At 38.7% G+C, this 23,965-nt stretch overlaps 2 protein-coding genes across 9 annotated transcripts; both read left to right on the top strand.

The window, feature by feature from the left end:
- Positions 1-858: 858 nt before the first annotated feature.
- LOC4328694 (coatomer subunit beta'-2-like) lies at positions 859-11,065 on the top strand. 4 transcript variants are annotated; one of them, NR_183775.1, is made up of 26 exons: positions 859-1,082; positions 1,370-1,390; positions 1,478-1,539; positions 1,652-1,706; positions 2,267-2,303; positions 2,379-2,704; positions 2,802-2,933; positions 3,003-3,151; positions 4,238-4,306; positions 4,634-4,784; positions 4,868-4,933; positions 5,275-5,463; positions 6,205-6,345; positions 6,435-6,509; positions 6,598-6,774; positions 6,870-6,961; positions 7,042-7,158; positions 7,234-7,348; positions 7,430-7,501; positions 8,507-8,703; positions 8,803-8,896; positions 9,373-9,479; positions 9,756-9,891; positions 10,128-10,296; positions 10,618-10,683; positions 10,764-11,065. NR_183775.1 is itself a non-coding variant. In NM_001416352.1 (26 exons), the coding sequence occupies exons 1-25, from the start codon at positions 1,080-1,082 to the stop codon at positions 10,635-10,637; spliced, it is 2,724 nt and encodes a 907-aa protein (NP_001403281.1). In that variant the 5' UTR covers positions 859-1,079; the 3' UTR covers positions 10,638-10,683; positions 10,764-11,065. The 4 variants fall into 4 exon arrangements, 2 of the variants coding, with proteins under 2 accessions (NP_001403281.1, XP_066163096.1); NM_001416352.1 differs by having other exon boundaries at positions 10,128-10,248; XR_003240814.2 differs by having other exon boundaries at positions 896-1,082; positions 10,746-10,993.
- A 2,525-nt stretch (positions 11,066-13,590) lies between these two features.
- LOC4328693 (putative coatomer subunit beta'-3) lies at positions 13,591-23,763 on the top strand. Of its 5 annotated transcripts, none has more exons than NR_176912.1 (26): positions 13,591-13,772; positions 14,065-14,085; positions 14,175-14,236; positions 14,348-14,402; positions 14,960-14,996; positions 15,069-15,394; positions 15,492-15,623; positions 15,693-15,841; positions 16,794-16,862; positions 17,188-17,338; positions 17,422-17,487; positions 17,877-18,065; positions 18,735-18,875; positions 18,966-19,040; positions 19,129-19,305; positions 19,399-19,490; positions 19,571-19,687; positions 19,763-19,877; positions 19,959-20,030; positions 21,197-21,393; positions 21,493-21,586; positions 21,909-22,015; positions 22,289-22,424; positions 22,666-22,834; positions 23,144-23,209; positions 23,290-23,763. NR_176912.1 is itself a non-coding variant. In NM_001409858.1 (26 exons), exons 1-25 carry the CDS (start codon positions 13,770-13,772, stop codon positions 23,161-23,163), a joined length of 2,724 nt encoding a protein of 907 aa, NP_001396787.1. In that variant the 5' UTR covers positions 13,591-13,769; the 3' UTR covers positions 23,164-23,209; positions 23,290-23,763. The 5 variants fall into 5 exon arrangements, 3 of the variants coding, with proteins under 3 accessions (NP_001396787.1, XP_025879080.2, XP_025879079.2); NM_001409858.1 differs by having other exon boundaries at positions 22,666-22,786; XR_003240813.2 differs by lacking the exon at positions 13,591-13,772 and having other exon boundaries at positions 14,046-14,236; positions 23,290-23,698.
- Positions 23,764-23,965: the final 202 nt, after the last annotated feature.

Raw genomic sequence — 23,965 nt, 5'->3', positions numbered from 1 at the left:
TAATTACATGACTTCTTTCGCTTTACATGCCCGTATTTAATCCTCATCTTCATCACTACCAAAAGAAGCCTCTCCCTTCGTTCTCAAATACTGACACGCTGTTAACAACATATCTGTAACTTTGCGTTGTTTTTTCCAGATTATTTACTGGATTATCGGCACATGTTTATTTGCTCTATACTTTGAAAATATGCTTTTTGAAAAAAAAAACTTTCTTCTACTACATTTTTTAGATCAGCAGTTCTAAGATATTTAAAGTCTTTTCTTTAAAAAAATATTTGATTTAACCATCTAACTAATTAAGTAGATAACATGCAACGATAATTTATTTAATAATCTAAATCAAACATGGCCCTGAAATTTGTACGATTATACTATGACCCTACACATTTCCTTTAAAAAAAGAGCACCCATAATGACTAATCATAGACTAATTAGACTTGAAAGATTCGTCTCATGATTTTTATGCAAACCGCATAATTAGAGCAGGTACAATAGCAGGCTATAAGCCAGCTGCAAACTTATTTTAAGGAGATAAATAAGAAGAGAGAAGAGCAGCGGGCTACAGATTTGTAGCCAGCTGTAGCACGGACTCCAAGATGCAGTGTGTGTATGATAAGTGGTACTAGGTATTAATAATGTAGTATGTACTTATTGTATGAATGAGCTATTAGATTGGTTATAGATGAATTGTAGCTACTAGTTGGCTATACTATTAAACTTGTTGTTATTTTTTTTATCTATATTTAATATTCTATTCCAAAATTTTTCCGGAACCACAGGGCCGAAGTCAACAGACCCCCAAATCCCCAATCCACATGCCATCTTACATCCGGGACCCGTTAACCCGTTTGCCCACCACCGTCCTCCTCCTCCGACCCTTCTCCCCCATCTCGCGCCCTCCTCCTTCCCGGCGCCGCGTCCTACTCCCCCTCCCCGCAGGCGACACCGCGAGAGCCGAGAAAACGAGGCCTCGCGCCGCCGCCTCTCTCCACTCCGGCGCCCCTCCACCCACGACGGCCTCACAGCCCACCTCTACCGCCGCGTCCCCGCCGTAGCCGGCCGTCGCGGGCGCCACAATGGTACGTGCCCCCCCCCAACCCCCCCGCGGCTCTCTCTCGCTCTCGCCTTCCCCCAGGCTCGCGCTGTTTAGGTTTCGCCGCGAATGGGGGATCGGTGTGGCGAGGCGAACCGTTCGACGGCCGCGCCTCGCCGCGCCGTGCCGAGATCCGGTGGCTGGAGCGTCGAATTCCGCGTGGATCTGGGGTTTTTTGTTTGTTGCGTACTGACGTGATTGCATTCTCGCTCGTGTTCTCCTGTGATTTTTTTTCTCTGGCGGCGAACTGGCGATGGCTGTGAATGTTGGCAGCCGCTCAGGTTGGATATCAAGGTAACCACCGCGCGTCTCCCTCGGATCCGCTTAGCTTAGTTTGGTTTGTTTAGCTGATAGTGATCGTCTGTTTGATGGTTGGATCAGAGGAAGCTCGCGCAGAGGTCGGAGAGGGTCAAGTCCGTGGATCTGCATCCGACCGAGCCATGGTGAGTGGGCAAGTTTGTGTGGGTGACATGGTTTTGGGTTTTGGGGGTGCTAGGGATGTAATGATTGTGTTGTTCAAAGTCACATGAATAACTTCCTCCGGTGTAATGCCAGGATTTTGTCGAGTCTGTATTCAGGGAGCGTCTGCATCTGGAACTACCAGACGCAGGTACGTGACTGTTCACAGTAGCTTAATTCGTCATTTTCTGTCTAGTTTCATGAATTTTATGAGATGATGATTATCTACTACCAGCACGATGAGCTTTTGTACTGCAAAATGGATATTCCCATCCATATGTAAAATTCAAGTTACATTTGGATTTAGTGTGCTTGTAGTAGTGAACTTTGATGGTATGCAGTGATAGTAAGTTGTTCCGGAGAAAAAAGGGGGGGGGGGTAAGCATAGTGATGAATGAATGAATTCTTAAAACCTAGCGAGGAATTCTTCAATGCATTGTAGAAAGGATATGGTCAAAACAGAAGTAACAAGGAGTCAATGAACTTCTAGATGATTGTTTCAGATGTTCGAGTGTTAGCTACATAATTGTGACTTCTAAAAAGGTTTGCAAACTGTATAGAGTAATAAAACAGGAGGAGGAGGTAAAACATAAAAGTAAAATCTAGTATTTTCAGTATAGTGAAATCGATAGAAGGAAAAAGAAACATACATATTTTCAGTATAGTTACTCTTACTGTTAAACTGATTATAATATATTCATCTATCCCCAGACGATGGTGAAATCATTTGAAGTCACAGAGTTACCAGGTATGCTTTCCCACGTCATCGCTTACTTCTGTTCCTTGATATACCATCTTGCTAATATAATCATCCCCATTTCAGTTCGGTCATCTAAATTTATCGCACGGAAACAATGGATAGTTGCTGGTGCCGATGATATGTTCATACGTGTGTACAATTACAATACGATGGATAAGGTCAAGGTTTTTGAAGCTCATACGGATTACATCAGGTGTGTGGCTGTTCACCCAACCCAGCCTTTTGTGCTGTCATCATCTGATGACATGCTGATCAAGCTTTGGGATTGGGATAAGGGTTGGATGTGCACTCAAATCTTCGAGGGGCATTCTCACTATGTTATGCAAGTCACATTTAACCCGAAAGATACCAATACTTTTGCTAGTGCTTCCCTTGATCGCACAGTAAAGGTTTGTGATTTTGTTCCTTACATTTGCTTGGCATAGTTTTTGCATTTCTAACATTTCTTGGTCTGGATTTGAATGTGGTGCCCTTATTTAATTTCAGGTATGGAGTCTTGGTTCCCCTGATCCTAATTTCACATTAGATGGCCATTCAAAAGGTGTCAATTGTGTTGATTACTTTACTGGTGGTGATCGCCCATACTTAATTACAGGCTCTGATGATCAAACCGCGAAGGTATGCCATCTGCAGTGAATTATCGTGTGAGTATATTGGACATTGTTACGAGACACTTCGTTGAATCAGGTTTGGGACTATCAAACGAAGAGCTGTGTTCAAACGCTTGAAGGACATGCACATAATGTCTCTGCTGTTTGTTTCCATCCGGAGTTACCTATAACACTTACTGGCTCCGAGGATGGGACAGTTCGCTTGTGGCACTCTACTACCTACAGGTTCTCTTGCTCTCTCCCCCTATAATAGAACTCATAGGATACTTCATGCATAGTTTGAATTTTGAGATAAATTCATGTACTTGTTACTCTCATAGATGTGATGTTCTATTGATGGCAATAAAAACTCTGTTCGGTGGCATAAAATCTGGTTCTTAAATAATCATTGGTGTGTCATATCTATTGATGACCTTACAAGTGTAGTTTCTGGTCTCCATGTCCTTGTTTCTTTTGGAATTAGTTTGTGCATTTAGTAATTTATTATTTAGCCATGTAATTTTGATTGATGCAGCATTACAGTCTTTAATCTAGATATAAGCTTTTGAGTGAAAGTGTTACATTTACGCCTATAGCATAAGTTTGTATTACAACTCAGTCCTATTTTAGTAACAATATAGGTCAATTTACAGCTTGAAGTACGACTAACTAAGAGGAATATTTTCTATTAACCCTGTCCTGACTGGTATCAGACCTGGTAGTGATGGTTGGGGGTTAAACTAAGAGAATTTGGAGTTAATGGAAACATGAAAATATTCAACTATACTACTTCCTAACAATTGGTGATCTCTGAAGTGAAGCACTGTGTCCAGAGAATTTGAAGCTACCATTTTCCTGTGGTGTTGAGAACAAGGAGATTCTCTTGCCATATTATGAAACTACTTCGTCCGTTTCATAATGTAAGACTTTCTAGTATTGTCCACATTCATATACATGCTAATGAATCTATATATATTATAATGTCTAGATTCATTAGCATCTATATGAATATGTGCAATGCTAGAATGACTTACATTGTGAAACGGAGGGAGTAGCATTCTACACCAGGATATAGATAAACATTTTTTGAGGGGTGCGACCAGGATGCACATCACGCCCATGCCACAAACGTTCACTTTCGCGTCGCAGTTTACTATATATGCTTATGCTTAGTTGGCACCTGGCAAGATATTCTTATCTCTGTGCATTGGTTTGTTCTTTTCTTTTTCTTTTTTGGAAGACTGCTTTGGATTGTTCCATTTTTGTCAATCATTGTTTTAGGCCTTTTATTCTTACTGTAGACAGGAATAACACGTTGCTTGTTTCTTACAGGCTTGAGAACACTCTTAACTATGGCCTTGAGCGAGTGTGGGCTTTAGGATACATGAAGGGTTCAAGAAGGTAATGGAAATACTACACTCTTACTATTCGGATGCTATGGACTTACGGTTAATATCAAGTGCCGTGATACTAAATATCACCTATTCATGTGGTATTGAAGTTCCCCACACCCAAAATGAATCAAAGTATAAAGATTTGATTAGTTTAGCGTATATGTTCTCTGCTCCATAGTTCTCTCCCAATGTAGCAATAACATTTATTCCTTGTCTGCTAAACAGTTTATTCCATAGTTTGCTCTTGACAGAAACCCTTTTCTTTTCATGTTTTCATTAACTTATTCCTTCTCAAGTTAATTTAGTGATACGGGAAAAAACTTGACCTTTGCAGGGTTGTGATCGGATATGATGAAGGGACAATAATGATAAAAATTGGTCGTGAAGTTCCTGTTGCTAGCATGGACAGCAGTGGAAAAATCATATGGTCAAAACATAATGAAATCCAAACTGTTAATATCAAGACTATTGGTGCAGACAATGAGGTTTTCTGTTCACCATGCTAATATGTTGAAAACTTGTAATACTTTCTTATACGTCATGTTTCCTAACCTGTTCTATTTTTCAGATTGCAGATGGTGAGCGCTTACCCTTAGCTGTGAAGGAGTTGGGAACCTGTGATCTTTATCCACAAGTATGTTCATATTTTCTATTTAAATGAATGCATCATTCGCATAGTGATCAAGTGATGTTTTCCACCAGAACCAACTTGATGCTTGCAAATGAGTCCCAAATTTCTGCTTGAGTTTCTTTTTCCTATTCATTACATGAGTCACATGTATACACCATTTGACCATGCATGTTGAAATATTTTTAATATGTTAATTTATTTGACATTTGCACTGGTGAGTTGTTTTATTTAAACACACCTTGGAGATTCTGTTGTTGTAGTAAAATTAAATTAATCTCAAATCTAGTATAGTGTAATTATAGTGTATGTTAGTAATTATAGTAATTATAGTGTATTCATTTCAGAGCTTAAGGCACAATCCGAATGGGAGATTTGTTGTTGTATGTGGAGATGGAGAATACATAATCTACACTGCATTAGCATGGAGAAATAGATCATTCGGGTCTGCACTTGAATTTGTTTGGTCAGTTGATGGAGAATATGCTGTCAGAGAAAGCACGTCGAGGATAAAGATATACAGTAAAAATTTCCAGGTTTGTACTACCACTGTCCCTTCTTTTAATTATCTTTGTACATCAGAGTAGGGGTCCTTCAATGCAATGTGTGGGCTAGAAAAATTTATTGGGTGTGCACATTTCATGGACAACCTGGAGTACTGTGCACATTCCAATAGAAATTAGTATAAAATTGCCAAAAAAAATTGCAAATAGTTCAAAAAAATATAGCCTGAATAGGAAACCACAAATTATATAACGAAAAAATGAATATCTCATGAACATTTATAAATCACCACCATCAATCTTCAAAGAACATATCCATTGTTTCAAATCGTTTTTCACATTTGGCTAATCCCAATTAGAAAATCCATTAAAAATCATCTACAATTTATTAATATAACTGAAGGTTTCATAATATAAAGTTAGTTTGTTTCTTGTTTTTCTTTAGAATATATAAAATCAGTAAATGACCAACTCCTTCTGGATAGGGATATGGGAGTGAGCAATATTGCCTATAGTAGTTTGGGTAGACTGATCAATACTCAATATGATCTCCTATATTCCTCTCGTGCCAACATATCATATTTCAAATGGTAATATCCTTTGCACTGTAAAATGTGATTTGAGTAAGGGGCATTATGAACCACTTTATTCTTCTACTGTTTCAGGGTCAACTTGTTACTTATATTTATTAGCCAGCTGCCAAGCTTATCACAACAATCTCCTTTACTGTGGTTTCTGAAAACATAGTATGATGATAAAACCTATCTATTTCAGGAGAGAAAGAGTATAAGACCACCATTTTCTGCAGAACGTATATTTGGTGGAGTATTGCTGGCTATGTGTACAAATGATTTTATTTGCTTCCATGACTGGGCAGAGGGCAGGATGATACGCAGAATTGATGTCAATGTGAAAGTGAGTAATTTTGTTCATGGATTCAAATTTATTTTGCGTGTCATTTGGAATATTATGATGCTAAATAGGATCCGCTTTCTTATTTGTAGAATCTCTATTGGGCCGATAGTGGTGATTTAGTGACAATTGCAAGTGACACCTCATTCTACATTTTGAAGTACAATGTAAGTTTTTCTGCATTTTGTTGGCTCTGTAGTTCAATGATGTAACATCTACTTGATGTAACTATAACACAACAATTATACCTTCCAGAGGGATGTAGTTTCTTCTCATTTGGATGGAGGGGGTTCAGTTGGCGAGGAAGGTGTGGAAGATGCCTTTGAACTACTTCATGAGATCAATGAACGCATCCGAACTGGCCTATGGGTTGGTGATTGTTTTATCTACAACAATTCTTCGTCACGGCTTAATTACTGTGTAGGAGGAGAGGTAAGTATTTTCATTATATCAAAAATACATTGTCACATATGATTTGGTTAGACCCTTAATTTTCAGGGGTAGTATAACTATTCGATGTATTACAGGTCACAACCTTATTTCACTTGGATCGGCAAATGTATTTACTGGGATATCTTGCTAACCAAAGCCGTGTCTATCTTATTGACAAGCAATTTAAGTGAGTCTTGGTTGTCTGGTATTGTATCATATTCTGAAGCCACAATGAACTTCTGAGGTTAACTTGTTTTCTTACTGCAGTGTTGTGGGGTATACTTTACTCCTTACCATGATTGAGTATAAAACACTTGTAATGCGTGGAGACTTCGATCGTGCAAACGCTCTTTTACCATCTATACCAAAAGAACAACATGACAGGTGCCCCCTGTTCTGCTAATTATTGTACTCTGCAACTCAGGCCTCAGAATCTGAAGATAACCCTTTTATTTTCAGTGTGGCACGTTTCTTGGAATCACAGGGCATGTTGGAAGAAGCCCTTGAGATAGCAACAGACTCTAATTACAGATTTGACTTGGCCGTGCAGCTTGGTCGGCTTGAAGTTGCAAAGGCACAGATGATTAATTTATTTATCACATTTCCAAGAATGTTTTTGTCTTTGTTCAAATGTTGTTAACTATTTGCTTTTCAGGCAATTGCCATTGAGGCACAAAGTGAGTCCAAGTGGAGGCAGTTAGGAGAGTTAGCTATGTCAACCGGAAAGGTACAGCTGTTGGATGTATTAGTTACTATCTTCTATGAGTAGTCAATATATATTGTGCTAATGAAGTGGGACTGTTCTGCCATGGCATTTTAGTTTCTTGATTATTAGTACCAGTATACCGTGTAACTTAATAATTATGAGCACACAAATAAATCCCTCCGTCCAACAATATAAGCACTTGAAGCATTTGAATTTTGTCCATGAATATAAGCATTTCTACAATACATATGTAAAATCAATCGCCTCATTTAAATTTCTTCCCATCTTAGGCCCAACCAGCCTTCAACCCCAACCTTCTCATTAAATGAGGGCACTAAAGTACTGTCTCCTCAACTTTAATCTTTGCTAAACAACCTAGAAATGATTATATTCTTGGACGGAAGAAGTATATAATTCAACAATGGCATTTGTGAAGAGATAATATTGCAGTTTTGATGGGAAGGCGCTTTGGTCGTTGCTATGATGCTAGAATTATAGAACCTAAGAAGTTATTTTGCCTTCGCTTTTGCTCTTTCCATCTTTTGTACTACCTCTATTTCATATTATAAGTCATTTTGACTATTTTCTAAGTTAAACTTCTTTAGGTTTGATCAAATCTATACAAAAATATAGCAATATTTCGAACACATAACAAAGAAACTATCCAAATATATTCAATGTTAGATGTAATGAAACTAATTTGGTGCTATAAGTGTTGCTATATTTTTTCTATAAACTTGGTTGAACTTTCAAGAAGTTTGATTTAAAAAAAAAGTCAAAACCACTTATAATATGAAATGGAAGGAGTAGTAGTTTTTCAAAGTAGAATTATGCGTGCATAACAATAATTTTGCTTGATGGCAGAGTTCTGCGTGTAAAAAAATAACTTATCATCTTAGTGTTAAGTAGAATTCCTGCAATTTAATAACTTTGCCATGCTATGTTTCCACGCCTTGGCCTAGATACAAAACTGGCTAAAAGAGTGCACCATATTCTAACCTGTCAAGTGTAAATTACTTTCTGCAGCTTGATATGGCAGAGGAGTGTCTTCTACATGCTATGGACCTCAGTGGTTTATTACTTCTGTATTCATCCCTTGGTGATGCTGAAGGGCTAACAAAATTAACATCTATGGCTAAAGAACAAGGGAAGAACAATGTTGCTTTCCTTTGTTTCTTCATGCTAGGAAAACTTGAAGAATGCCTTCAGTTGTTAATCGAAAGGTATTGCCATTTGCCAAGACTATCCTATTTAATAGTACAATGCTTATTCAGAAAATATATTTTTTATTTTATGGTGATCACGTTATATTCTCTATACAGTAATCGTATACCAGAAGCAGCATTGATGTCGAGATCTTATCTTCCGAGCAAAGTCCCTGAGATTGTAACATTATGGAAAAAGGATCTCCAAAAGGTACCATCTGCCCTATCCCCTATAATATTTCTTTGTTTTTTTCTACCTATTCTCATGCTTAATCTTTTGCACACCTGTATTAGATCGTGCTCAGTTGCTCACATTTTAGCGTGACTTGTCTCTTCAACCTAAGTTACATATTCAAGCATGAAATTTCTGTTCGGCATTACTGATGATTTTTAGTGATGTTTAGTGATGTTTCAGTCCTTTCTGGTGGTAATACTGATGGTTTTTAGTGATGTTTCAGTCCTAACAGGCAGAATGCCCCATCTAATTTTTGTGTACCTGATAAATCAAGGGCATTTTGTCTATTATCTAAGCTAGCATGAAAAAACCAACCAAAAGACATGCTTGTTATCTTGTGCTAGAGTATTGTTCTTATTTTCAGACTTACGCGACACTGTTTAATTTGTAGGAGCTATGTGTTTTATTATCTCACCATGCCTTTTTTCCTTCTCATGCCATTATCTTTATAGGTAAACCCCAAAGCAGCAGAATCATTGGCAGATCCTGACGAGTACCCAAACTTGTTTGAAGACTGGCAAATTGCTCTCAATGTAGAAGCTAATGTCGCGCCCAAAAGGTATGTTCGTAAAAGTAAAAACTATGTTCTTTTGTGAAAGTTTTACCAGTTCTCTCTTCCATGCATGGGACAAGTCGTCAAGGTTTGCTTTCCTCTTCTCTTTAATTGAAAGCATCTGATGAAATAAGAATGATGTCCTCTACCATGTACAGGATGTGGGGTTGGAATATCATATTTAGCTTCAATTGAACACATATAGTGAAATAAATAGAAGTAATGTCGGTGCTCATTTGTATTGTTTTTCTTTATTGTTCTGATGAAATCCTGTTTGAATAGGGGTATTTATCCACCAGCTGAGGAGTACATTATCCATGCTGAGAGGCCCAATGAGACTCTGGTGGAAGCTTTCAAAAGTATGCATATACATCTAGAGGAGGTGCTGCCAGATGAAAATGGAGATGACACTCACGAGGTATCACTCCTACGGAAAGAGTTGTAAAAAATATTGTTAAATAGTGGGTAGCTATTTGAAGATGTTAAATTACTTCTACTAAACTGATCTCTTTTTTTGCATGCGAGGTCCTATATTTATCACCAATCTTTAAAAGTGATCATTATTTCAATAAAATCGCATCTTTTGCTCTTCATTATATTTTCTTTTCTTCATGCTTTAAGTTGTAATATAGTAATATCAATCTGTTCCATCAGGCTATTGAGGAAAATGGAGTAGAAGAGAGCCAAGAAGATGCTGTTGAGGTTGATGTTGAAGCTGATGGTTCGACTGATGGTGCTGTCCTTGTGAACGGAAATGATACCGAGGAACAGTGGGGTACGAACAACGAAGAATCATCAGCATAAAAGCTGTAGTTGAGCAAGTGTACAGTCCTAAAACCCTTTTTTTGGTCCTCGTTTATCCTCCCAGTGCACCAATGATCACAATGAAAACTTGATGCTGGTGTCCTCAAAAAGAAAGAAAGAAAGAAAGAAAGAAAACCTGCTTCTGGATACAAGTGTTTATTCTGGACTATATCCTTTAGTTTAATCTGTTGGGATAATTTCAGTTATAATTTCATTTTGGTATTCGAGTTAATCTGTTGGTCTGACCAGTTTTCTTAGACAGTTTGAACATGAGAGCAAAATTTGTGCTTGCTATACATGAGTTGTTGATGTTTTCTAACGACTATCTTGCCTTTTGCAGTATTGACTCCTGACCAATAGTGAATCAGCGGGACAGCAACCTGATACACTGATTCAGCTTGTAAAGGTGAAGTGTTTTTCCATCTATACAATTAGCGACAGTTGTTAACAACTATTCATTTATTATAGCTAATTATTTTTTGACAGGTTGCTGACTCCTACTGAAACTATGTGAAGGCCGTTTTCCTCCACTTGTATAATCATTGGGCGTGCTTTAAGATCGGCATATCCGACGATAAAACCCACAGAAATTAGTCATCGCTTTGTCCTTGTTTGAGATAGAAAATTTTGTACCTTTTTACACACATAGGTCCTTACTGTGGGTTCTCAGGATGCTTTATATATACGAGGGATGTTCCCTTCTTGTTGAGGTTGAATTTGATTAGCTAAACCGGATCCATATTTTACACAAAGTACATAGGGTAAAATGTTAAACCAGCCGAACATTACCTTTTTTTTTTTCTGTTTCATGTTACACGAACCAGCTCCCATGAAGCCATGATACAGGTAATTCACTAAAGAGCACCCCTAAACAAAAAAAATAGTATACCAGAAAAATGGGGGACTAGGAAGAGAGAGACCGCGAGTAGGAATTAATTACAAGAAACAGTATAAAACAAAAATAGAGATCATGATTCATGAAGAACAGCGACAGTGGCTAGGAGGAAAGAATAGGAGGAACAAGCCCATGCAACTTCATCTGTTAAGTTGGATCCCTGCCTTTGCTGCTACCGCCGCTGCTGCAGCCTGCAGACCAGTGTGTACATAGGAGATGCGACAAGCTCAGGGAACTAGGGAAAAATGAGAGGGAGGTGCGGGGAGCGTTTTTATAGGCTCGGGAGGGTGAAAGGGAGCTGGGGCGAGGCGGATTTGGGCGGCGACGACATGGGCGAAGTGGAGCTCGATTAGGCGCCAGAATTTGGGGAAATGTGGAGAAGAGGTGTAGTAGTGTGCGACGACCGGGCCCGCATGAGAGAGGGCGCGAGGAGGCGCGGAAGAAGCGGCAGCGTGGGGCGGGTGCAGTGACCATGGCGGTTTCGGCCCGAGGAGACCGGAGGTAGGAGGAGGAGCTGACAGGTGGCGTCACCGGTCCCACCTGTCGGCGAGGGAGGGAGAGAGGAGACCGAGAGAGGAACGTGAAATGGACAGCCCAAAGAGGAAGGAGGAGAGGAGGGCGGCCCGATAGGGAAAAGAGGAAGGAGGGGCGGGCGGGCCAAGGGAGGAGATGAAGCCTTTGGGCCGGAAGCGGCCCAAAGTGCAGGAAGAGATTTTAAATGGTTTTCTATTTAATTTAATTGATTAATTGATGTTTGTACTATTATAATTACTTTTTGAGCTCTGAAAATTCACGGGAAATTTCAGAGAGTAAATTAGAACATAGAGAATTTTACAAAAATATTTTCGGCCATGATTTTTAAAGAAAATTTTTAATTCCCTCAATAATTCACTTGATTAAATTGCTTTAACTTTTAATATAATTTCTAGAAATGATTTATTTAATGATTTTTAATCCCGAACGAAAATCAGGGCGCGACACGACAGCTTATCATCGTCTAGAGAAGTTGTTTGCTTGGACTGGGCTTAAAACTGATGTTAACTTTATTAAGCAGTGTCAAGTATGTCAGCATGCCAAGAGTGAACATTGCAAGTTGCCAGGCTTGCTGGTACCTCTTCATGTTCCCAAAGAGGCTTGGATGGATATCTCAATGGACTTTGTGGAGGGTTTGCCTAAATCTGATGGCTATTCAGTAATTCTGGTAGTTGTGAATCGGTTCACTAAATATGCTTATTTCATTCCTTTGAGGTATCCTTTTACAGCCTCTCAAGTGGCTACAACTATGGATCGTTCTGTGTTTAAAACATATGGTATTCCTCACTTGATTGTCTCTGATCGGGATATGATATTTACAAGCAAATTCTGGGGAGATTTGTTCAAAGTTTGGAACACACAGTTGCAAATGAGTACTGCGTATCATCCACAAACCGATGGGCAAACCGAGCGTGTGAATCAATGTTTGGAGATATATCTTCGTTGTGTATGACTCAGGCTTCTCCTCACAAGTGGCATCATTGGCTCCATCTTGCCGAATATTGATATAACACTTCTTCTCACACCTCCATGGGCTGTTCACCATATAAAGCATTCTTTGGTACTAATCCCCACTCCAATCAGATTCCTGTTCTTTGTCTTCAACTCATCATGCTGTGGATGGATTTAGTATTTGAATGTGATCAGCTCTCAGCTTTTCTTCAGGAGCAATTGCAAAGAGCTCAGTTACGTATGAAACACAAAGCTGACAAGGGTCGTTCTGAACGTGCTTTTTCAGTTGGGGAATCTGTCTTTCTGAAACTCTAGCCGTATGTTCAGTCATCGATGGTCAATCGTCCATATCCCAAATTGGCGTTCAAGTTCTTTGGGCCTTCCAAGATTCTAGAGAAGGTTGGCACTGCTGCTTATCGTCTTGGTTTGCCTGATCACAGTTTGGTGCATCCGGTTTTCCATGTGTCTCAGTTGAAGCCCCATGTGCCGGCTCACACACCTGTTTTCGGTAGTCTGCCTACTCTTGTGGTTCTGGATGCAGTTGAAGTTGTACCTGCAGAGATCCTTAATCGTCGGCTTGTTAAGAAGGGGAATGCTGCTCGAATGCTGCTCATGTGCAAGTGTTGATCAAGTGGACCTCGCTGCCAGCCGATCATGCAACTTGGGAAGACTATGACGTACTCCCTATTTGTCAAGATTAATAGCCAAAAGTTGTTATATTTTGGGGTGGAGATAGTACTGAAGAATCCCTTCCCTTGTGCGCCAGCTTGGGGACAAGCTGATACTTTGGCGGGTGGTACTGTTACTGTTACGAGTGTATGAGATATAGACTTTCATGTGTGAGTGGGCCTGCGAGCCCAGGAGGATTTAGGCCTGTGCGCCAACAACTAGTATATAAGCAAACAGAAATGAGAAATACATCTCTCCTCCCCCGACAACTCTGTTCTAACTTCTTCTTCCTCAGTTCCTCTGCTTCTCGATCTTGAGCGATTTCGAAGATACTACTCTCTTCCTCAACTCCGATCAGATCTAGCCTGATTCCGGCGGTGAACGGCGGCGGAGGTTGTGTAACAGCCGCGTCCCCGCCGTAGCCGGCCGTCGCGGGCGTCACAATGGTACGTGACTCCCCTCTCTCTCTCGCTCTCGCCTTCCCCCAGGCTCGCGCTGCTTAGGTTTCGCCGCGAGTGGGGATCGGTACGGCGAGGGCGAACCGTTTGACGGCCGCGCCGCGCCGCGCGGTGCCGTGCCGTGCCGTGCCGAGATCCGGTGGCTGGAGCGTCGAATTCCGCGTGGATCTGGGGTTTTTTTTTGTTTGTTGCGTACTGACGTGATTGCCTTCTCGTTCGTGCTTTCGTGTGATTTTTTTTTTCTCTGGCGGCGAAATGGCGATGGCTGTGATGTTGGCAGCCGCTCAGGTTGGATATCAAGGTAACCACTGCGCCTCTCCCTCGGATCTGCTTAGCTTAGTTTGGTTTGTTTTGGTGTGTTTAGCTGAATGTGTTTGGTGGTTGGATCAGAGGAAGCTCGCGCAGAGGTCGGAGAGGGCCAAGTCCGTGGATCTGCATCCGACCGAGCCATGGTGAGTGGGCAAGTTTGTGTGTGTGACATGATTTTTGGGTTTTGGGGTGCTAGTGATGTAATGATTATGTTGTTCAAAGTCACATGAATAACTTCCTCCGGTGTAATGCAGGATTTTGTCGAGTCTGTATTCAGGGAGCGTTTGCATCTGGAACTACCAGACGCAGGTACATGACTGTTCACAGTAGCTTAATTCGTCATTTTCTGCTGGTTTCATGGATTTTATGAAATGATGATTATCTACTACCAGCACGCTGAGCTTTTGTACTGCAAAATGGATATTCCCATCCATATGTAAAATTCAAGATACATTGGATTTAGTGTGCTTGTAGTAGTAAACTTTGACGATATGCGCTCATAGTAAGTTGTACCAGAGCCCGGAAAGAAAACAAAGAAAAAGAGGGGGGGGGGGGTCAAACATAGCGATGAATGATGAATTCTTAAAACCTAGCGAGGAAGTCTTCGATGCATTGTAGAAAGGAATATGGTCAAAATAGAAGTAACAAGGAGTCAATGAACTTCTAGATGGTTGTTTCAGATGTGTGAGTGTTAGCTACATAATTGGGACTTCTTAATAGGTTTGCAAACTATTTAGAGCAAAACAGGAGGAGGTAAAACATAAAAGTAAAATCTAGAAATCGATGGACGGAAAAAGAAACATACATATTTTCAGCATAGTTACTCTTAAAGTTAAACTGATTATAATATATTCATCTATCCTCAGACGATGGTGAAATCATTTGAAGTCACAGAGTTACCAGGTATGCTTTCCCACCTCATCGCTTACTTCTGTTTGATATACCATCTTGCTAATATAATCATCCCCATTTCAGTTCGGTCATCTAAATTTATCACACGGAAACAATGGGTAGTTGCTGGTGCCGACGATATGTTCATACGTGTGTACAATTACAATACGATGGATAAGGTCAAGGTTTTTGAAGCTCATACGGATTACATCAGGTGTGTGGCTGTTCACCCAACCCAGCCTTTTGTGCTGTCATCATCTGATGACATGCTGATCAAGCTTTGGGATTGGGATAAGGGTTGGATGTGCACTCAAATCTTCGAGGGGCATTCTCACTATGTTATGCAAGTCACATTTAACCCGAAAGATACCAATACTTTTGCTAGTGCTTCACTTGATCGCACAGTAAAGGTTTGCGATTTTGTTCCTTACATTTGCTTGGCATAGTTTTTGCATTTCTAACATTTCTTGGTCTGGATTTGAATGTGGTGCCCTTATTTAATTTCAGGTATGGAGTCTTGGTTCCCCTGATCCTAATTTCACATTAGATGGCCATTCAAAAGGTGTCAATTGTGTTGATTACTTTACTGGTGGTGATCGCCCATACTTAATTACAGGCTCTGATGATCAGACCGCGAAGGTATGCCATCTGCAGTGAATTATCTTGTGAGTATATTGGACATTGTTACGAGACACTTCGTTGAATCAGGTTTGGGACTATCAAACGAAGAGCTGTGTTCAAACGCTTGAAGGACATGCACATAATGTCTCTGCTGTTTGTTTCCATCCGGAGTTACCTATAATACTTACTGGCTCTGAGGATGGGACAGTTCGCTTGTGGCACTCTACTACCTACAGGTTCTCTCGCTCTCTCCCCCTATGATACAACTCATAGGATACTTCATGCATAGTTTGAATTTTGAGATAAATTCATGTACTCGTTACTCTCGTGGGTGTGTTGTTCTATTGATGGCAATAAAAACTCTGTTCGGTGGCATAAAATCTGGTTCTTAAATAATCATTGGTGTGTCATATCTATTGATGACCTTACAAGCATAGTTTCTGGTCTTCATGTCCTTGTTTCTTTACGAATTAGTTTGTGCATTTAGTAATTTATTATTTAGCCATGTAATTTTGATTGATGCAGCATTACATTCTTTAATCTAAATATAAATTTTTGAGTGAAAGTGTTACATTTACTCCTATAGCATAAGTTTGTATTACAACTCAGTCCTATTTTAGTAACAATATAGAGCAATTTATAGCTTGAAGTACGACTAGCTAAGAGGAATATTTTCTATTAAACCTGTCCTGATTGGCATCAGAGCTGGTAGTGATGGTTAGGGTCAAACTAAGAGAAATATGCAACTATACCACTTCCTAACAATTGGTGACCTCTGAAGTGAAGCACTGTGTCCAGAGAATTTGAAGCTACCATTTTCCTGTGGTGTTGAAAATAAGGAGATTCTCTTGCCATATTTTGAAACTAGCATTCTACACCAGGATATAGATAAACAATTTTGGGGGGTGCGACCAGGATGCACATCACGCCCATGCCACAAACATTCACTTACGCGTAGCTACTATGCTTGTTAGTTACATGAATTACACTGTCTTCAATAAGTATTATAGGTTACTATATATGCATATGCTTAGTTGGCACCTGGCAAGATGTTCTTATCTCTGTGCATTGGTTTGTTCTTCTCTTTTTTTTGAAGACTGCTTTGGTTGTTCCATTTTTGTCAATCATTGTTTTGGATCCTTTTAATCTTACTGTAGACTGGAATAACACGTTGCTTGTTTCTTACAGGCTTGAGAACACTCTTAACTATGGCCTTGAGCGAGTGTGGGCTTTAGGATACATGAAGGGTTCAAGAAGGTATTGGAAATATTACACTCTTACTATTCGGATGCTATGGACTTACGGTTAATGTCAAGTACCATGATACTAAATATCACCTATTCATGTGCTATTGAAGTTTCCCACACCCAAAATGAATCACAGTATAAAGATTTGATTAGTTTAGCGTATATGTTCTCTGCTCCATAGTTCTCTCCAATGTAGCTATAAACTTTTTCGTTGTCTGCTAAACAGTTTATTCCACAATTTGCTCTTCACAGAAACCCTTTTCTTTTCATGTTTTCATTAACTTCTTCCTTTTCAAGTTAATTTAGTGATACGGGAAAAAACTTGACTTGTGCAGGGTTGTGATCGGATATGATGAAGGGACAATAATGATAAAAATTGGCCGTGAAGTTCCTGTTGCTAGCATGGACAGCAGTGGAAAAATCATATGGTCAAAACATAATGAAATCCAAACTGTTAATATCAAGACTATTGGTGCAGACAATGAGGTTTTCTTGTTCACCATGCTAATATGTTGAAAACTTGTATACTTTCTTATACGTCTTGTTTACTAACCTGTTCCATTTTTCAGATTGCAGATGGTGAGCGCTTACCCTTGGTTGTGAAGGAGTTGGGAACCTGTGATCTTTATCCACAAGTAAGTTCATATTTGCTATTTAAACGAATGCATCATTCGCATATTGATGTTTTCCAATAGAACCAACTTGATGCTTGCAAATGAGTCCCAAGTTTCTTTTTCCTATTCATTACACGAGTCACATGTATACACCATTTGACCATGCATGTTGAAATATTTTAATATGTTAGTTTATTTGACATTTGCACTGGTGAGTTGTTTTATTTAAACACACCATGGAGATTCTGTTGTTATAGTAAAATTAAATTAATATCAAATCTAGTATAGTGTAATTATGGAGTTGGAGTGCCGGTTTTGAAATTGTACTTGTCGGGTTAAATAAATGTGATGAACTTTTCTACGTTCTGGTTTATGTTTGCATGTTATTAATAATAGTGTATTCATTTCAGAGTTTAAGGCACAATCCAAATGGAAGATTTGTTGTTGTATGTGGAGATGGAGAATACATAATCTACACCGCATTGGCATGGAGAAATAGATCATTCGGGTCTGCACTTGAATTTGTTTGGTCACTTGATGGAGAATACGCTGTCAGAGAAAGCACCTCGAGGATAAAGATATACAGTAAAAATTTCCAGGTTTGTACTGCCCACTGCCCCTTCTTTTAATTATCGTTGTACATCAGAGTAGGGGTCCTTCAATGCAATGTGTGGGGCTAGAAAAATTTAGTAGGTGTGCACATTTCATGGACAAGCTGGAGTACTGTGCACATTCCAATATAAATAAAATTGCCAAAAAAAAATTGCAAGTAGTTCAAAAAAAATATAGCATGAATAGAATACCACAAATTATATAATAAAAAAATGAATATCTCATGAAACATTTATAAATCACCACCGTCGATCTTCAAATAACATATCCATTGTTTCAAATCGTTTTTCACATTTGGCTAATCACAATTAGAAAATCCATTAAAAATCATCTACAATTTATTAATATCACTGAAGGTTTCATAATATAAAGTTAGTTTTATTCTTGTTTTTCTTTAGAATATAAAAAATCAGTAAATGACCAACTCCTTCTGGATAGGGATATGGGAGTGAGCAATATTGCCTATAGTAGTTGGGGTAGACTGATCAATACTAAAATGTGACTTGAGTAAGGGGCATTATGAATCATTTATTCTTCTACTGTGTCAGGGTCAACTTGTTACTTATATTTATTAGGCAGCTGCCAAGCTTATCACAACAATCTCCTTTACTGTGGTTTCTGAAACATAGTATGATGATAAAACCTATCTATTTCAGGAGAGAAAGAGTATAAGACCACCATTTTCTGCAGAGCGTATATTTGGTGGAGTATTGCTGGCTATGTGTACAAATGATTTTATTTGCTTCCATGACTGGGCAGAGGGCAGGATGATACGCAGAATTGATGTCAATGTGAAAGTGAGTAATTTTGTTCCTGGATTTAAATTTTTTTTTGCGTGTCATTTGGAATATTATGATGCTAAATAGGATCTGCTTTCTTATTTGTAGAATCTCTATTGGGCCGATAGTGGTGATTTAGTGACAATTGCAAGTGACACCTCATTCTACATTTTGAAGTACAATGTAAGTTTTTCTGCATTTTGTTGGCTCTGTAGTTCAATGATGTAACATCTACTTGATGTAACTATAACACAACAATTATACCTTCCAGAGGGATGTAGTTTCTTCTCATTTGGATGGAGGGGGTTCAGTTGGCGAGGAAGGTGTGGAAGATGCCTTTGAACTACTTCATGAGATCAATGAACGCATCCGAACTGGCCTATGGGTTGGCGATTGTTTTATCTACAACAATTCTTCGTCACGACTTAATTACTGTGTAGGAGGAGAGGTAAGTATTTTCATTATATCAAAAATGCATTCACATATGATTTGGTTAGACTGTTAATTTTCAGAGGTAGTATAACTATTCGATGTATTACAGGTCACAACCTTATTTCACTTGGATCGGCAAATGTATTTACTGGGATATCTTGCTAACCAAAGCCGTGTCTACCTTATTGACAAGCAATTTAAGTGAGTCTTGGTTGTCTGGTATCGTATCATATTCGGAAGCCACAATGAACTTCTGAGGTTAACTTGTTTTCTTACTGCAGTGTTGTGGGGTATACTTTACTCCTTACTATGATTGAGTATAAAACACTTGTAATGCGTGGAGACTTCGATCGTGCAAACGCTCTTTTACCATCTATACCAAAAGAACAACATGACAGGTGCCCCCTGTTCTGCTAATTATTGTACTCTGCAACTCAGGCCTCAGAATCTGAAGATAACCCTTTTATTTGCAGTGTGGCACGTTTCTTGGAATCACGGGGCATGTTGGAAGAAGCCCTTGAGATAGCAACAGACTCTAATTACAGATTTGACTTGGCCGTGCAGCTTGGTCGGCTTGAAGTTGCAAAGGCACAGATGATTAATTTATTTATCACATTTCCAAGAATGTTTTTGTCTTTGTTCAAATGTTGTTAACTATTTGCTTTTCAGGCAATTGCCATTGAGGCACAAAGTGAGTCCAAGTGGAGGCAGTTAGGAGAGTTAGCTATGTCAACCGGAAAGGTACAGCTGTTGGATGTATTAGTTACTACTCCCTCTGTTTCATATTATAAGACTTTCTAGCATTGCCCACATTCATATAGATGTTAATGAATCTAGACACACACACACACACACACATATATATATATAGATTTATTAACATATATATTAATTTGAGCAATGCTAGAAAGTCTTATAATATGAAACGGAGGAAGTATCTTCTATGAGTGGTCAATATATATATTGTGCTAATTAAGTGGGACTGTTCTGCCATGGCATTTTAGTTTCTTGATTATTAGTACCAGTATACCGTGTAACTTAATAATTATGAGCGCACAGAAATAAATCCCTCCTCCCAACAATATAAGCAAGCATTTGAATTTTGTTCATGAATATAAGCATTTCTACAATGCATATGTAAAATCAATCACCTCATTTAAATTTCTTCCCATCTTACGCCCAACTACTCTTCAACCCCAACCTTCTCATTAAATGAGGGCACTAAAGTACTTTCTCCTCAACTTTAATCTTTGCTCAACAGTCTAGAAATGTTTATATTGTTGGACAGAAGAAGTATATAATTTAACAAAGGCATTTGTGAAGAGATAATATTGCAGTTTTGATGGGAAGTAGCTTTGATTGTTGCTATGATGCTTGAATTAGAACCTAAGAAGTTCTTGTGCCTTTGCTTTTGCTCTGTCCATCTTTTGTACTACCTCCATTTCATTTTATAAGTCGTTTTGACTTTTTTCTAAGTCAGACTTCTTTAGCTTTGACGAAATCTATAGAAAAATATAGCAATATTTTTAACACAAAAGAAAAAAACTATTCAAATATATTCAATGTTAGATGTAATGAAACCAACTTGGTGCTATAAGTGTTGCTATATTTTTTCTATAAACTTGGTTAAACATTCAAGAAGTTTGATTTTTTTAAAGAAAGTCAAAACGACTTATTATATGAAACGGAAGGAGTAGTTGTTTTTAAAAGTAGAATTATGCGTGCAAAACAATAGTTTTGCCTGATGGCAGAGTTCTGTGTGTAAAAAAATAACTTACCATCTTAGTTTTAAGTAGAATTCTTGCAATTTAATAACTTTGCCATGTTATGTTTCAGCACCTTGCCAGATACAAAACTGGCTAAAAGAGTGCACTCATATTCTAACATGTCAAGTGTCAATTCTGCAGCTTGATATGGCAGAGGAGTGTCTTCTACATGCTATGGATCTCAGTGGTTTATTACTTCTGTATTCATCCCTTGGTGATGCTGAAGGGCTAACAAAATTAACATCTATGGCTAAAGAACAAGGGAAGAACAATGTTGCTTTCCTTTGTTTCTTCATGCTTGGAAAACTGGAAGAATGTCTTCAATTGTTAATCGAAAGGTATTGCCATTTGCCAAGACTATCCTATTTAATAGTACAATGCTTATTCAGAAAATGTATTTTTTATTTTATGGTGATCACGTTATATTCTCTATACAGTAATCGTATACCAGAAGCAGCATTGATGTCGAGATCTTATCTTCCGAGCAAAGTCCCTGAGATTGTAACATTATGGAAAAAGGATCTCCAAAAGGTACCATCTGTCTCTTTTTTCCCCCTCCAAAAGGTACCCAGTTTCTGGTGTTAATACTGATGATTTTTAGTGATGTTTCCATCCTAACAGGCAGAATGCCCAATCTATATTTTGTGTACCTGATAAATCATGGGCATTCAAGGGCATTTTGTCTATTATCTGAGCTAGCATGCAAAACTAACCAAAAGACAATCAATCTTGTGCTAGAGTATTGTTCTTATTTTCAGACTTGCGCTACGCGACACTGTTTAATTTGTAGGAGATATGTGTTTTATTATCTTACCATGCCTTTTTTTTCATTCTCGTGCCATTTTCTTTATAGGTAAACCCCAAAGCGGCAGAATCATTGGCAGATCCCAACGAGTACCCAAACTTGTTTGAAGACTGGCAAATTGCTCTCAATGTAGAAGCTAATGTTGCGCCCAAAAGGTCTGTTTGTAAAAGTAAAAACTATGTTCTTTTGTGAAAGTTTTACCTGTTCTCTCTTCCACACATGGGACAAGCCGTCATGGTTTGCTTTCCTCTTCTCTTTAATTGAAAGCATCTGATGAAGTAAGAATGATGCCCTCTACCATGTATGGGATGCTGGTTTGGAATATCACATTTAGCTTCAGTTGAGCACATATAGTGAAATAAATAGAAGTAATGTCAGTGCTCATTTGTACTTTTTCTTTATTGTAATATGAAATCCTATTTGTATAGGGGTATTTATGCACCAGCTAAGGAGTACATTATCCATGCTGAGAGGCCTAACGAGACTCTGGTGGAAGCTTTCAAAAATATGCGTATACATCAAGAGGAGGTGCTGCCAGATGAAAATGGAGATGACACTCACGAGGTATCACTCTTACAGAAAGAGTTGTAAAAAAATATTGTTAAATAGTGGGTAGCTATTTGAAGATGTTAAATTACTTCTACTAAACTGATCTCTTTTTTTTTTGGCATGCGATGTCCTATATTTATCACCAATCTTTTAAAGTGATCATTATTTCAATAAAATCACATTTTTTGCTATTCATTATATTTTCTTTTCTCCTTGCTTTAAGTTGTAATATAGTAATATCAATCTGGTCCACCAGGCTATCGAGGAAAATGGAGTAGAAGAGAGCCAAGAAGATGCTGTTGAGGTTGATGTTGAAGCTGATGGTTCGACTGACGGTACTGTCCTTGTGAACGGAAATGATACCGAGGAACAGTGGGGTACGAACAATGAAGAATCATTAGCATAAAAGCTGTAGTTGAGCAAGTGTACAGTCCTAAAACCTTTTTTTCGTCCTAGTTTCTCCTCCCAGGGCACCAATGATCATAGTGAAAACTTGCTGCTGGTGTCCTCAAAAAGAAAAGAAAGAAAGAAAGAAAACCTACCTGCTTCTGGATACAAGTGTTTATTCTGGGCTATATCCTTTAGTTTAATCTGCCGGGATAATTTAATTTTGGTATTCGAGTTAATCTGTTGGTCTGACCAGTTTTCTTAGACAGTTTGAACATAGGAGCAAATTTTGTGCTTGCTATACATTAGTTGTTGATGTTTTCTAACTACTGTCTTGCCTTTTGCAGTATTGACTCCTGACCAATAGTGAATCAGCGGGACAGCAACCTGATACACTGATTCAGCTTGTAAAGGTGAAGTGTTTTTCCATCTATACAATTAGCGACAGTTGTTAACAACTATTCATTTATTATAGCTAATTATTTTTTGACAGGTTGCTGACTCCTACTGAAACTATGTGAAGGCCGTTTTCCTCCACTTGTATAATCATTGGGCGTGCTTTAAGATCGGCATATCCGACGATAAAACCCACAGAAATTAGTCATCGCTTTGTCCTTGTTTGAGATAGAAAATTTTGTACCTTTTTACACACATAGGTCCTTACTGTGGATTCTCAGGGGGATGTTCCCTTCTCGTTGAGGTTGAATTTGATTAGCTAAAGAGGATCCATATTTTACACAAGAGTACATAGGGTAAAAGTATGCTTGCTGGATCCAGAATGTTTCTTTGATGCAATCTGCAAGACAACACTTTGTGCGAGCTATGTATCATTTCATTTGTGCTATTCCTTGCGAGCGTTATTAGTGAATAATAAAAGTTTAGATACAAGAGTGATTCTTTTATATTGATATAAACGTCATAGCCTTGTAAAATTTCAGCTCTTCTTGTTGGGCCTATCATGAATCATCTTGATAACCAAAGGGAAAGTCTACTTGTGAACGTACTCAACAAAAATTGTTTCGACACTAGTATGGCATGAACAGACTGAAATTCTGCTTTAAAAGAACTTATTTGCCATTCTGCTTGCCGCCATCTTTAGCACCTGACACGCACTGATCACATACCATGCTTGTTTACGTCACTTGCCGTGGAGTAATTTTATCATCATT

This window comes from Oryza sativa, chromosome 2 (assembly GCF_034140825.1).
Source record: "Oryza sativa Japonica Group chromosome 2, ASM3414082v1".
In the NCBI taxonomy this organism is placed as follows: Eukaryota; Viridiplantae; Streptophyta; class Magnoliopsida; order Poales; family Poaceae; genus Oryza; species Oryza sativa.
This window is presented reverse-complemented; position numbering and strand designations above follow the sequence as displayed.

Coding starts and splice junctions, on each gene's coding strand:
- LOC4328694 (NM_001416352.1), top strand. Junction 2,705..2,801: donor CCCTTGATCGCACAGTAAAG/GTTTGTGATTTT, acceptor ATTTAATTTCAG/GTATGGAGTCTTGGTTCCCC. Junction 7,159..7,233: donor CCAAAAGAACAACATGACAG/GTGCCCCCTGTT, acceptor TTTTATTTTCAG/TGTGGCACGTTTCTTGGAAT.
- LOC4328693 (XM_026023294.2), top strand. CDS start 14,046: ATGGCTGTGATGTTGGCAGCCGCTCAGGTTGGATATCAAGGTAACCAC. Junction 15,624..15,692: donor CTGATGATCAGACCGCGAAG/GTATGCCATCTG, acceptor TCGTTGAATCAG/GTTTGGGACTATCAAACGAA. Junction 19,041..19,128: donor TCTACATTTTGAAGTACAAT/GTAAGTTTTTCT, acceptor TATACCTTCCAG/AGGGATGTAGTTTCTTCTCA.